At 41.8% G+C, this 14,357-nt stretch overlaps 1 protein-coding gene across 4 annotated transcripts in view; it reads left to right on the plus strand.

The window, feature by feature from the left end:
• The first annotated feature begins 6,723 nt into the window (after nucleotides 1-6,723).
• The window catches only part of Cltcl1 (clathrin heavy chain like 1), a 137,162-nt gene continuing 129,528 nt past the window's right edge, over nucleotides 6,724-14,357 (plus strand). For all 4 annotated transcript variants that reach the window (XM_023711719.1, XM_023711720.1, XM_004627991.2 and 1 more), the window contains exon 1: nucleotides 6,724-6,841. In XM_023711719.1, the coding sequence (XP_023567487.1) occupies nucleotides 6,800-6,841 (42 nt within the window). In that variant the 5' untranslated portion in view covers nucleotides 6,724-6,799. The remainder of the gene's footprint in view (nucleotides 6,842-14,357) is intronic.

Consider the following 14,357-nt stretch of genomic DNA (forward strand, 5'->3'; position numbering starts at 1 on the left):
CTGGGCTGGGACTGGTCCCGCCAGCACAGGGTAGCAGGAAGCTCTCCACACACTCACTGGACCTGGGCTAGGACTGGGCCCCTAGTTAACTTTTTGATGAGCTACCATTCTACTTTCCAATGTTGCTACACTATTTAAATTCAAACCAGCAGTTCATACTATCAGAAACCTTTTGTGTTTTGAGACAGGGTCTCACTATATATTCTAGACTAGCTTTGAACTCATGTACTCCAAGCTGGCCTAAAACTTGCAGCAAGCCTCCTGCCTCAGCCTCCTGAGTACTGGGATTACAGGTATGCATCACCATGTCTGGCTTGAAATTTTTAAAAAAGCAGTCCTGTCCCTACTCCCAGAGAAGAGTGAGGTCATCCTAAATCCTCATCTCCCACTGTGATGAAGAAGTCTAAAGGGGCCCAGGGCAACCTAAAATCACCCTCTCCATGGTCATCTCTGTCTCCTGTGAAAACCCTTAGGTGACCCTGGATGTCACAGGTAAGCAATTTCAATTCTTTTGACTTCTATTTTTAACTTCCCTTTCTAGAAAATCCTACTCCAGATCTATAACCCTAATTGAGTCAAGGAGAGCCCTAGTGAGTTTCTTTATTCCTGCTTTGAAATGTCAATTCAAAGGTCAAATGTTCAACCATGAGTTTTTAACCCATTTATGCCAAAGATTGAAACTTCTTGAATTTTTCCATGACATTCATATATGTTACCTAAACAATTTCAAGGAATAAGATTTGAAGAGAATACATTTCATTGTATTCCATGGCTATGATCATTCCAAAAGTGTATCAGTAGGCACTAAAGTGTTGTCTCTCATGGTAAAAATGGGAACAATTCTCCAATTCTAGCAAAAGCCAAAGATTTTACCTATTGGGACTACACCAGACCATGTTTCTAGACACCCCCGAGGTTATCATAAAGTTTCTGGATTTTGGTTTTTAAGACCAGGTCTTGGGCTGGCAAGATGGCACAGTGGTCTAAAGCACCTACTTGGAACAAGCTTGGCAAAGCACAGGGACCACAGTTCGATCCACCAGCACCACATGCAGCCAGCCTCACCCCCTGGTGGGCTGAGCTGGCCACACACACACACACACACACACACACACACAATCAATCAATCAATCAATCAATCAATAAATGTTTTAAAAAAAAAAAGACCAGGTCTTATGATGTGACCCAAGCCAGCTTTGATCTCACTATACAGCCCAATGTGGTCTCAAACTCAGGATCTTTTTACCTCACCCTGCTGAGTGATGGAATTATAAATATGCACCACCATACTCAAGTTATCATGGAGTTTGTTAAAAGTTTCTTAATACAATATAAATAAAAGTTTATCATCAGATTCCTAACTTGCAAATATTTTATTTCCTATATAGATTTCTTTGTTGTTTATGTGTTTGAGAAAGGATCTTGCCATGTAGTTAGGCTGGCCTTGAGCTCACTACATACCCCAAAGTTGCCTCAAACTCACAGCAATCTTCCTGCCTCAGCCTCCCAAGGGCTGGGGTTACAAACATGAACCACTATGCCCATCCTTAAAATTTTCAACTTTGAGCTAGGCATGGTGGCACACAGAGCTCAGATTCTTAGCATCAGAGCCACTCAATCTGGAATTGGCAGATAACCCTAGGAAAAAGTAGCACCCATGCCAGGCTCTTTCACTTACTTGCTCTTAGATGGTTCCATAATTATTCATTCTCTTGTTCATTCTCTGATACTCTCTAGAACCAGAAGTCTTCTGTAGACTTTTAAACCTCACCTATAGGAAATTCCCATAAGAACTAGAATTTAGATATAGTTCCTATGCCAGTTATTAAATTTTGTCTTTCAGCTCTATCCATCCTTCTTGCTTTTATAAATTGCTTTTGTTTTACTTTTATTTGCTTTTTTTTTTTTTTTTTTTTTTTCTTTTGGCAGAACTGGGGATTCAACTCAGGTCCTTGCACTTGCTAGGCAAGCGCTTATTCTACTGAGCTGTCTCCCTGGCCCCTATAAATTGCTTTTGATGTGCAACTGAAACTAAAGTGCTAGGGGTATGTTGCTAATAAATTCTTTTTTTTTTTTTTCAGATCCAGGGATTGAACTCAGACCCTTGCGCTTGCCAGGGAAGCACTTATTCCACTGAGCCATTTCCCTGGCTCCACTAATAAATTCTTGTTCTTTTAGTTTTAATTTCCATTCTCATATAGCAAGGACTCAGGCTGGCCAGTGGCAACAGTATTCTCCCTGAAGTATCTGTCCTACAGTATTCTTGCAGACCTCCATGCTATCACCTAGATATGGTGGTGCGTATTTATAATCCTAACTCTATTTCTGCTTTGGGAGAAATTTCCTGTGAGATTCTGCCAACAGGATTGATAGAGGAAACTTTAGTATGCTCAGTGAGAATCGCTCTAGCTACAAGTCTGGGATTACAGGTTTGCACCACCATTTCTAGATTCCTTTCATTATTTTTATTTTGAGAAAGGGTCCTGCTAAATTGCCCAGGCTAGGACACATTACAGCCTCTTCCCTCAGTCTCTCAGAGTGCTGAGATTACAGGTGTGTACCACTATGCCTGGCTGTTCTAGTCTTTAAAATATTTCAGGTCCTCGGGGGCCTGCCCCTTAGCTCAGTTCTTTAAGTGGCTGCTTCAACAAAGCAGTCAGGCTCATGTTCCAGTGGTTCAATCCCCACAACTCAAGCCAGCCAAACCTGCTCTGAAGGCATTCGGAGGAAAAAAAAAAAATTCAGGTCCTAGCTGGCCAAATTACTGTGCAAATAACTGTACTATCATACTATCACTGTACAATTATTCATAGTGGACCATTCATTTCTTAAAATGTGCTGCAAACAACAGGTGGAGCAGTGAGAGGTATGTAACATACCAAAAAAGCCATATTAGGAGCTGCCCTCACCAGACACCAAATCTGCTGGTACCATGATCTTGAACCTTCCAGAAATGTAAGAAATAAATTAATTAATTTCTGCTGGCTACGGTGGCACATGTCAATAATCTCAGCACTCCAGAGGCTGAGACAGGAGAACTGCTGTGCGTTTGATGTCAGCCTAAACTACATAGTGAGAACTGTCTCAAAAATCCAAAAAAGTAGGGAGGGCAGAAGGGAGGGAGGAGGGATGGCCAAATAGCTCAGTGGATTAAAGCGCCTGCTTTGGCAGATGCAGGGGCCGGAGGTTCAATCCCCGATCCCGGCCTACCTTGTCTGTGCCACCCCTGGGGTGCGCTGAAATGTGATTGAGGCTAGGTGTGGTGGCGCGTGCCTCTAATCCTAGCACTTGGGAGGCTAAACACAGGTAGATCACTACAAGTCCAATCTATGTAGTGAGACCCTGTAGACCCTGTAGATCCCTACTAAAAAAAAAAGGGGGGGGGGGGGGGAGAAGGGAGAAGGAAGGACAGAGGGAGGGAAGGAGGGATGGATTAATTTCTGTTGTTTTGAAATTATCCAGTTTGTAGAATTTTTATAGCAATACCAGTGAACCAAGACTGCTAGCTGGCTGTTGACGTAGTTCGTATCTTTGCTTCCTCTAGTCTCATTTACTTACAACGGTCTTGTTTTGTTCGCAGTGCTGGCAATAGGGCCTTACTCATTCTTGGCAAGTCCTCTACCACTGAGCTACATACCTACTCAACAACAGACACTGTTATATTAAGGCCTTACTATACTCTATTTCACTTTTCATTTATAGGATTTCTATTTTGTTCTTCAAATCTGCTAAGTCATTCTTTATAGTTTCAGGTTTCCTGTGTGCATTTTGCCCCATGATATTTTTAAGCTTGTCCTTTAGTTCTTTAAACATATTAAAATCTGCAATAATATCATTATCTCAATCCTCCTGTTTCTCCCAGTTCTTGTTTGTGGGGCCTTATTTTTTTGAATGTGAATTATTTTAAACTTTTTTTTTTTTTTTTACCATGAGCTGCTCATTTTCCTTAGAATTTTATTGACAGTGTGGAGGGTTGCAATAACTGTAGGACAGATACCCAAGGCAGAACACTACAGTAGGTATACAGATATCGCCAAATTATCCTCACACTGTCCCTGGCTAGCATAAGTCTTTGCCACACAATAACGAAAATTAAGACTAAAGGGATGACAAAAAACATATAAGCAAAAGCTTTAACTGCAAAGTAAGGAAAAATAAGGAAAGTACCCTATTTTGAATAGCTGAGGGGACACACTTTGATGAAGAGGATCAGACTGTCACAAAAAAAAAAAAAAAAAGAAACAGAAATTAGATTTATGAGTTACTGAGATGGGCCAGGGTCCAACTGATCTTATCTCAGTCCTGGTTTTGTACCACCAGAGAAATCTCCTCATCTGAGGAGTGATTTCCATGAAGTGACTGCCTGTGCTTGCAGCACTTTCATTCATGTACTGCTCTGCTCTTCCTGGGACATTGGTGATTATAAGTTTAGGACAATGGCTGGAGACTCCCAGGACAGAGGTCTGGAACTGGATGTTGTAAAAAGTGGTAATCGGTCCTGCCAATCTTGAAAATTACTTTATTCTTACTGTGGAATCCTTAGTCTTCAAGGCCAATGAAGTAGACTAGGTAAATTTAGGGCTTTATGTATAATTTTAAGCTGGATATGGTGTTTTATGCCTCTTTAATTCTCACCTCTGGGAAGCAAAGGCAGAACAATTGCAAATTCAAGCCTGCCTGGGAAATTTAGCAATTTAGTAAGAACCTGGCCCAAAATAATAAATAAGTGGGAGGACCCTAAATTCAATCCAATGTACCACAAAAATAAATATTTTTTTAAAACAGGAACTTCACAATAAGCTACATCCCCAATTTTGAGACAGGGTCTTAAGTCACTAAATTCTCCATGTTGGACTCCAACTGTGGATTTTTCTGCCTCAACCTCTGAGAATGCTGAGATTAGCAAGCTTCTACCATCATGCCCAGATCCTTTTTATTCTTTTTATTTTGAGAAAGGGACTCAATAAAATTGCCCAGAAAAAAAAATTGCCCACACTGGGCTCAAATTGGATCCTCCTGCCTCAGTCTCCCAGAGTCTTGGGATTGCAGGTGTGCACCACTAATGCCTGGCTGTTCCACTCTTTAACATATTTTTTAGTTCCTAGATGGTCAAACTACTTTACAAATAAATCATTGCACCATCACTACCATCACTGTGTTATCCACAGTGGACCAATTCATTTCTTAAAATTTTCCTTAAGCCCTAAATTGTATCATTAAACTTTTTTTTGTACAGGAAATCGAACTCAGTACCTTGAAATTGCCAGGCAGACACTTGTACCGCAGACCTATATCCCTAGCCCTGTACCGATAAACTTAAAAAAAAAAAAAAAAAAAAAAGTTTGTGCTTGAGCAACAAGTGAAACAATGGAAGTATTTTGATTAAACCTGTGAGACCTATGCTGAATGCCAAAGGCTTCCCTTTCCTGACAAGCTTCTTTTATGTAGCTGAATCATCTGCTTGCAAAGCGCATCTTCAAAGACTGCTTCAGAGAAAAATAACTGGTCCCTGGGCAAACCAGTTCTGACCTTCTCTACTTTTTTATGCTTTTTTTTTTCTTTCTTTTTTTTAGGTACTGGGATTCCAACTCAGGACTTCACACTTGCCCTGCAGGAGCTTGTGCCACTGAGCTATATTCCCAGCCCCTGACCTTCTCTACTATTAAGTGACCACATATAATCCAGGTGGTCCTCACTGGCCTTCAATTGGTCATTTGCTACTAGTTGGATGATTTTTTTCAAACTCTTAGCATTGATATTCTGGGAGTATTTCCTAGAAACCAGCTCAAGCCAGTAAAGATGTCTGCTAAAGAAGTGCTAAGGAATCTTGCTAAGGAACACACGTTCTAAGATTCCTTTTCATATTTTTGTAATTTATGTGCCTTAATAAAAAGTGACTCTGAGTCAGGGTCAGTGGTGCATGCCTGTAATTCCAGCTAGTTGGAAGGCTGAGGCACAAGGATTAAAAATCCACAGACAAGCCCTATCATGGTGGGGTATGCCTATAACCCCAGCACTCAGAGGCTGAGGCAGGAGGATCACCACGAGTTTGAGGCCTGCCTGGGCTACATATGGAGTTCAAGACCAGCATGAAGGTAGTGAGACCCTGCCTCAGATAAGTAAATAAATAAGGTTGGGAGTGAAGCTCAGTGGTAAAGCACCCTTGGATTTGAACCCTGGTACCGCCAAAAAGAAAAAAAGAAACATGAAGGGCAACAACAAAAGTGCCCCGGAACACAGCCCAGAGTTTGATGTTCGACTACCACGCTGCCCTCTGTCTACTCGGGAAAGTTCTGGATAAGACTAGTGCATGACTTCATTTACCTCTGCAGACACCTGTGGCTCCGGGAGGATGCAGAATTTAGCCCGCTCCCATCAGGAGCCCTAGCCTAGGGCAGCAGCCTAGGTCAGACTGCTAACACCTTCCCGAACACACTCTCGGACCCAGCCCACCTTCCCGCATACACCCTGGCCCACAGTTCGGCGCACACTGGTCCTCCGGGGGTTGTGGACCCTCTCTACCTTCTGGAGCACACCTACCTATCCAGACACTAGCGGGTGGCAGAGCAGCAGGGCTCTTCCTCGAGGACGCTGGAAGCGCGGTTGCGCGCGGGACTACTTTTCGCGGACCCTCGGGGCGGGCGGAGGGATCCCACGCAGGGCGCTCACGCTGTGGGACGCAGTGCCCTCGCGCGGAGGGGCGCAGGGCGGGCTGACCCGGGATAGTGCGCCTGCGCTTTGGCCGCCGCTCGTCAGTCGGCCGGGTGTCAGGCTGTGGTGCCTCTCACTCGCGCCCACCATGGCGCAGATTCTTCCCATTCGCTTCCAGGAGCATTTGCAGGTAAGGCTGGGCTCGGGCGCCCCGCGGAGTCGCTGCTGGACGGCTGCCGAGACCTGCCCCCTCGGACCGCGGCGGGAGAACTTCGGGCGCTGCGCCGTGGCCGCACGTGCGGACCCACTCGTGGCGCTGTGGCCAAAATCTGTTTCCCGCAGGGCGGTTGGACAGGGTCTTCGGTACCAGTATAGCTGAGAACTCTCGAAATGGGAGTCGGACACCTACCAGAACGCCTCTCGTTAGTCCCTGAGAAAAAGCTTTCACGTGTTTCCATGCTAGGCTTCCTAACTTTGAGGTCCGCGTCCAGTCAGTAGTTTCCCACTTGGCATCTTGGGACCCTTACTCCTGAGTTCGCATCTGTCCGTTGTGTGGGTCCCTAAGGTGGCTTTGTGGGGGAGGGTAGTCAAAATGTGTGACCCAAGAGGAAGGTTAGATAAGGCGTAGTTTAATGAGACGCTTTGGCTGCGCTAACACTCCCAAAGTTTGGCTTTTTAATAAAGGTCCAATTTGTTCTCGTAGGAAAATAAGGACTGGCCACGTGTGTGAACAGGGTTCAAGTAGGGCACCCTGTGGAGCACCTGGCTTCGAAAGTTTTACTTTCGAGTCACTCTTGGGTAGGGGGAGAATTCTAACAAATTTTAGGGGAAGAGATGAGACTAGAGAAGTAACGCTAATAGCTCCATCCTAAGGGCGATTTTGTTAAATGTTTACAATCCGGTAAATTAATTTCTTTTTTGCTGTTTTGTGACAGAAAATCGAGCCTCAGAGAAACCAAATACTTCTTACTTAGGAAGAGTAGGATTCAGACTCAACTCTTGTTGATAATAGAGCTGTACAGCAATGAATGTGGTCAATTGAAAGGTCATATTTTCAGATACAGCATTATTGACTTTATACTCAAACGAGAAAGGTCTTGGGAGTTTTTACCAGTCTAGTCCCCTTATTCTACAGGTTAAAAACTTGCTATCTAGCGGGTCCTGGCTGGGTCATTTGGTTGTTATATAGCTGAGGTTGTGGGAGGTTGCAAGTTCCCTGACATATGTTCCTCTTTGGACTCTGTTCTGCCCCTAAAAGTGAATCAGTGCCAGTAATGTGAGACAGTAAAATAGTGCTGCTAATAGTAATAATAATAATGTAATACAGTTATGATTTACTGAGCCATTTCTCTTGCCACTTACACAAGGGATCTTTTTTAAAAATCTTGGTTAATCTTCATGAATTTTCAGGCAAATAGTGACTCCTTTTAACCATAGGTTACTAAGCATCATAAACATATAAAATTACACAGCTAGTAAATGGCAGAGCTGGATTCTAACCCAGCTTTGATTCCAAAGCCTGTTCTTTCTTCTTTTTCTTTAATTTTCTTTTATGTAGTTCAGATTGGCCTTTGAACTCACAACCTATCCTCCTACCTCAGCCTTCTAAGTGCTGTGATTACAGGTGTGTGCCACTACATCTTGCCCAAGGCTTGTTCTTAATTACTATCTAAATGTGGTCCATTCAAAAAAGTACAGATTTTAAGTTTTCATCAAAGTTTATAATGGCTTGAAAGAATATAGTCCATTATCAGGAAAATACTTGCGGCTTGTGGCCTGCAGGGCACCTGAATGAAACTTTGTGGTTTGTGGTCTCTAACTTTAAGTGTTTGAGGTTGCTTTGCATTGTGTGTTACTTTATTGCCAGCCAGTACACTCTGCCTTCACTGCAGACATTTTCACACTTCTCTACCTGTTCCTTAAATTCCTGATCCTGCTGCTCCCAGTTAGCTGCTAGCTGATGACTTGGAAGAAAACAGAAACCATACATCGTAATGTGCTCACTTCTGTGTTTGCACATTGTGTGCACTCATGTTTTCCTGCCTTCCTATTATCTAAGAACGGGGATTAGTAGTGATGCCTGTGTTTCCATTCTGTACCTGTCCTCTCGTGGGGCCCTTCCCCAAGAGCAGCTTATCTTTCCTGGATTTTTATCAATTCCCTTTCAGTGGCTTCCCATATGTGTTCAACTGTATTCACATCTCTTCTGTCTGTGTAGCACACAATCTTTTTCACACCAAGGAACAAGCCAGACAAGGTCAAAGAATGTTTCTCCATTACATCTTTGTGTTCCTCAGTAACCTGAAATCTGGTTTTCATCCTCCCATTTCCCTGAATTTGTTCTTGCCAAGGCAACAAATGATCCTGGATGTGGTTTTTTTTTTTTTAATAAGGGACCAGATAGTGTATAAGTGTGATATTTGGAGAGGTACAGCCTGTCTCTGTGTAGTACTCTTCCCTTTTACCTTGTAAAACTGAAAAAATCATTTTTAGTTTGAGCCGTATAAGGTATAGTTAACCACCTTGTTGTAAAAATAAACCAGCAGCTTGCATATCTCCCATGACTTTCCAGTGTGTCTTGACACTGTACTTGTTTTCTTTCTCAGGAACTGCCTCTGCTGCTTTTGGGAGAGTACCCTAGAATATCTCTTACCTCTCTGCCACACCCATTTCCCTGTGAACACCTCTTGCATGTCAGTTTGGGGTCTTTTTGAGCCCCTTTGTCTTTTCATTTATTGTGCTCTGCCAAGGAATCTTATGTATTCCTATATGATCAGTGTTCCCAAGATATCTGTGTATTTTTTGACAAGCCTCAGTACTGTATTAGGAGAGGCAGCAGCAGGCCTTTGAATTTAGACTGAGCCAGGCATGGTGGCACATGCTTGTAATCCCAGCACTCTGGGCAGCTGAGGCAGGAGAATCACAAATTTTACCCCACTCTGGGCAATTTAGGAAGTCTGTCTCAACATAAAAACTTAAAAAGAGCTGTGGATGTAACCCAGTGCAAAGTCCCTAAATTTAGTCCCCAGTATAATGAGGGGATTGGGCCTGGCAATTTAAGTTTAGTCAAGACTTAATAGATGGAATCTGGACTAAGATACTTCAGGGTTTTGTGATTTGGGGCAATGTATGTAATTTTTATGTATAAATAGGGATAAATCTGGCTGTTAATCTGTATATATAGGAATCAGGGAGATAGCTCAGTAGAATAAACGCCTGCCTGGCAAGCACAAGGTCCTGAGTTCAATCCCTGGTACCGAAAAAAAAAAAAAACTAAATTAAAAATCTGTATATATAATAATTAATATTGTAAGGACTTATAAATAAGTCAGATGCTGGCAAAAAAAAAAAAAAAAAAAAAAGGAGTGGAGTAGGAGGGGGAAGAAAAAGAACTGAGATGTCATATGTGCATGTACCAGTTCTTTACAATGAATGTAGTTATTGTAGTACTGCAAACATGTACTAATAAAAATAAAAATTTTAAATAGGGATAAAAAGTTGTATTAATCAATTTTCTCTTACCTTAATAAAATACCTAAGATTGGGTAATTTTATAAAGAAAGGGATTTTATTTAACTCACAGCTCTTAGAGAGTCAAGGCCATGGTGCTTGGCTTTTGAACTTGGTATTTCATGGTGGAAGGCAACGTGTGTAGAATCTCACCCAAGGGTAATAGTATATGCAAGAAGGAGAAATCAGGCTGTACTTGGTGGTCCATGCATATAAGCAAGCCCAGTACTCTGCCAGCTGAGGCAGAAAAATCACTGTGAATTGTAGGCCAGCCTGAACTGCATAGTGAAATCCTGTATTAAAAAGACAAAAAAAAAAAAAAAAAAAAAAAAAAAAAGAAAGAAAGAAGAGAGAGAGAAAAACTACATGGTGAGATGGGAGCCAGGATGAGGGGTAGGTTTTTTCTTTTTATAACATTCTCTCATGGAAACTAACTCAGGGTCCCATAATAACTGCCTTAATCTCCTTCAAAGGTGACCTCCCTTAGACTCCACCTCTTAAATGTCCTGTCCCCTCTACATTGCCACACTAAGGGGGCTAGGGATGTGGCTCAGTGGTCAAGCTCTTGGCTTACATGCACAAGGCCCTGGGTTCCATCCCCAGCGTGTCATACCAAGGACCAAGCCTCTAACATATGAACCTTTGGAGGATGTCCTCAAATCATGTTCAAGTTAAATCAAAGGTATAATTATTACCTCACAGAGTAGGTCTTAAATAAATAAATGTAAAGATCTGAACAGTGTTTGATACAAACTAAAGTATTGTAGCTTGTTTTCTGTCCCTGCCATTGTGACAGCTGCCTACTGGAAAAGAGTTAACAGATTCCTCAAATTATGGTCAGAAAGGAAGTCCCCCTTTCCCCCGCTTTTTTTTTTTTTTTAAACACATGTATGTCTCCTCCAGTTTCTAGCTAGGACTCTTCCCATGCCATATCTTTTCCCCATCACATTGACTCTTCAACTTCTTATTTTGGTATCATTCTGTCTCTGTTATCATGCCTTAGACATTGCCTTAGACTGCTCCTCACCTCACCTTTGTGTTCACACTAACTTTGTCTGTATCCCTCCAGTCTTATCATCATTGCTTAATTTTCTTAACACACAGCTACAGTGAGCTTCTCAGGGTTATCTGTCTAACTGCCTAACATCCTCCAGGGAGGCTTGCCTGTTGCTTTTAGAATGAATATGCCAGGCCCCAAGATGCCCTTTCAGGTTCTGCTCAGCACAGTCAGCAAAGTCTTGCTGCTGCCTCAGAATCCTTTCCAGAACACATTTTTTCCACTTGCTTTCTCATTATCCAACTCACATCTATTGATTCTTCTGGTATCTGTTTAAAAGGCCTTCTCTCCAGAAATTATCTCTGACTTGTCAGAGTCATTCTTCTGTGCTGGTGCCTTTAGGATTCCCCTTATAATCTCATGGTTTTATTATTTATTTTCCCTATAAGATTGTAAGCTTAAGGAGGTACTATTTTTTTTTTTTTTTTTTTGTGCCAGGGTCTTGCTATGTAATCCAGGCTGTCTTGAATTCACTACGTAGCCCAGGTTGTCCTTGAAGTTACTGTGACCTCCTGGCTCAGTCTCTGTAGTAGCAGGATTACAAGGCATATACCACCATACCTGGCTGAGATACTATTTTTAAATTTTCTTTTTGTGCTTAAATATGAGTTGGAAAGTGGTTGTTGTTTGTGATATCTGATTGAGGAAAAGAACTGAAAGGCTGAGGACTTTTAAAACTGTGATTCACAAAAAAGAAGGGCTGAATGATTTGTGATACAGAAATTCTATTATGAATCCTAACTAGTTTTCTTCTAGTCGTGTCAAAAAGCAGCTCCAACTGTGTAAGCTATGAAGTGCAGCACTTATCAATGCACAGAAAACAGAAAGATGTCACCTCAAAGTTTTAACTGTGTAGTATATTTCTGTGCTAATAGTGAAAAGAGGTGTTTTCAAAACAGGTGTATGAGTCATATAAATTATAGAAAACACTGGTCACAGCTCTTAACCAGTGATACTTGGCCCAGGCTGCATGTGAGAATAGCCAGGAGTTTTAAATTTATCTTCTGTATGGCATTCAGTTAGAACCTCTGTGGGTAAGAGCTTTGATGTTTCTTCCTAGATGGGTCTCACAGGCAACCAGTTGAATAAATCACCTAACAAGGTGGTCTTTATAAGTACTTAAGGGAAAGACTGATGTTTGGAGCTGCTTACATATGAGGGGGAAAGCAGACCTATATAAAGAAGACTGAGCATGAGGATACCAGGGTATACCTGCGCCTGTCTAGAGATTTTTGTGTGGTCGTTCCATAAGGGGACATTGCTAGTAGCCCGTGTTCGGTTTGTGTTGCCATTATGTAGCGCCTCCCTCTTTTTTGGTAGTAGTGATGGTGGTAGTATTAGAGACTGATGCAGGTATGCTCTGTCACTGAACTGTATATGTCTTTTAAAATTTAGAGTTAGAGCCATGCAAAGTTCCCCAGACTGGCAACAAACTTGCAATCCTCTTGCCTTAGCCTTCCAAATCTCTGCAATTACAAAAGTTCACCCTTATACCTGGGACCATCTTTTTTTTTTTTTTTAGACAGGGTCTTGCTATGTAGTTCAGGTGGGCCTTGAATTCACTGTGTATACCAGGGTGGCCTAGAATTCATGGTGATTTTTCTGCCTCAGTATCCCCAGGTGCTGGGATTACAACCATGTGCCACCATGCTTGCTACCATTTAATTTTTTTTTTTTTTGAACCAGGGATTGAACTCAGGCCCTTGTGCTTGCCAAGCAAGCACTTATTCTACTGAGCTATCTCCCCAGCCCCAGCCATTTCTTTTTTTGTGTGTGGAACCGGGGATTGAACTCAAGTCCTTGCACTTGCCAGGGAAGCACTCATTCCACTGAGCCATCTCCCCGGCCCCCAACCATTTCGTTTTTCAAAATGTATTTTCTAAGATTCCATTTGGTTCATTATGTCCTAAAATGTTTGCCCACCCATGTAAAACTTTTTTTTTTTTTTTTTTTTTTTTGAGTACTGGGGATTGAACTCAGGACCTTGCGCTTGCCAGGCAGATGCTTATGCCACTAAACTATATCCCCAGCCATTATGTAAAAATTTTTAAAGGTATAAGTTCATGTATTTTGCCTACTAGTGGACTGCAGCTACTGGTACTAGAGATACAATACATATTAGCCAATCATTTACCTTATTACTTTCTTATTTACAAATAATGGAAAAGAAGCATCTGAACTGAAATTCTTCAGCAAGGGTGCAAAATCTGCTGAGCTTTAAAGTAATGAACATACAAGGGAGGAAGAACCTCAAATGGAAAGTACAAGGAGAAATTAAAGACTTTCTGTTTAACCTCCACTTCCCCTCATCAGAGAAAACCACTATTAAGGAAACTACTATGCCTTTTGAGAAATGATAAAATGAACCCTACTTTGTAAATACTCTCCTGTCCTTTGTTTTCATGAGCTAACAACAGCATAAAATCTCTTCTTAAAATCACATACAGGTCACAGCATATATTTGATGATGATGTATAATGCACTCCACAGCAGCAGTTGTTAGCACTCTGTTTGCTTCTTTGATAGCTCTGTGCCTGCCCCTGCTCTTCCTGATTGATGCTTCTTTCCCTGCTTGATTGAGCCTGCTCCTTTAATTTGTTCTCCTACGTTTTCTTCTGCCTGTCCTGCTTAAGGCTTCCTGGTGCCTCCATGCCAAGGAGATTACTGTCACTCTTGGCTGGTTAGAAAAGGATGCCACAAAGCGAGGATAGCAAAGTTCAGTGACAAAATTAGAATCCAAACAGATCTTGACAGGCTAGACTCCAACCTGTTGACATTTAACAGGGATAAATATAGAGCCTTATGCATTAGTTTAAAATACAGAAAACTTGCAGAGATGTAACTTGAGAGAGGTTCTATAAGACACTGTACAAATGTCATTTTTAACTATCCCTGATTTAAAGTACTTGTTATTTAAGTCCCTCTTTAAGCTTGGGAAAGCTATAGGTAAGTTTGAAATATAAAATATATTCTCTTAAGCTACAGATGAACTATATCTGACTGCCTAGAACCAGTAATTTCTGTATTTAATATCCATGTGTTAGGCAAGTAAGGGAGTGAATGTAGCTGGCAAAGAAACAGGTACAGAGGGAAAAAAAGACTACTAGCTTCTTCAGAGTGAGAACTTGAACATGCTCAG

This window comes from Octodon degus, unplaced genomic scaffold (genome assembly GCF_000260255.1).
Source record: "Octodon degus isolate 3935 unplaced genomic scaffold, OctDeg1.0 scaffold00021, whole genome shotgun sequence".
Taxonomy (NCBI): Eukaryota; Metazoa; Chordata; class Mammalia; order Rodentia; family Octodontidae; genus Octodon; species Octodon degus.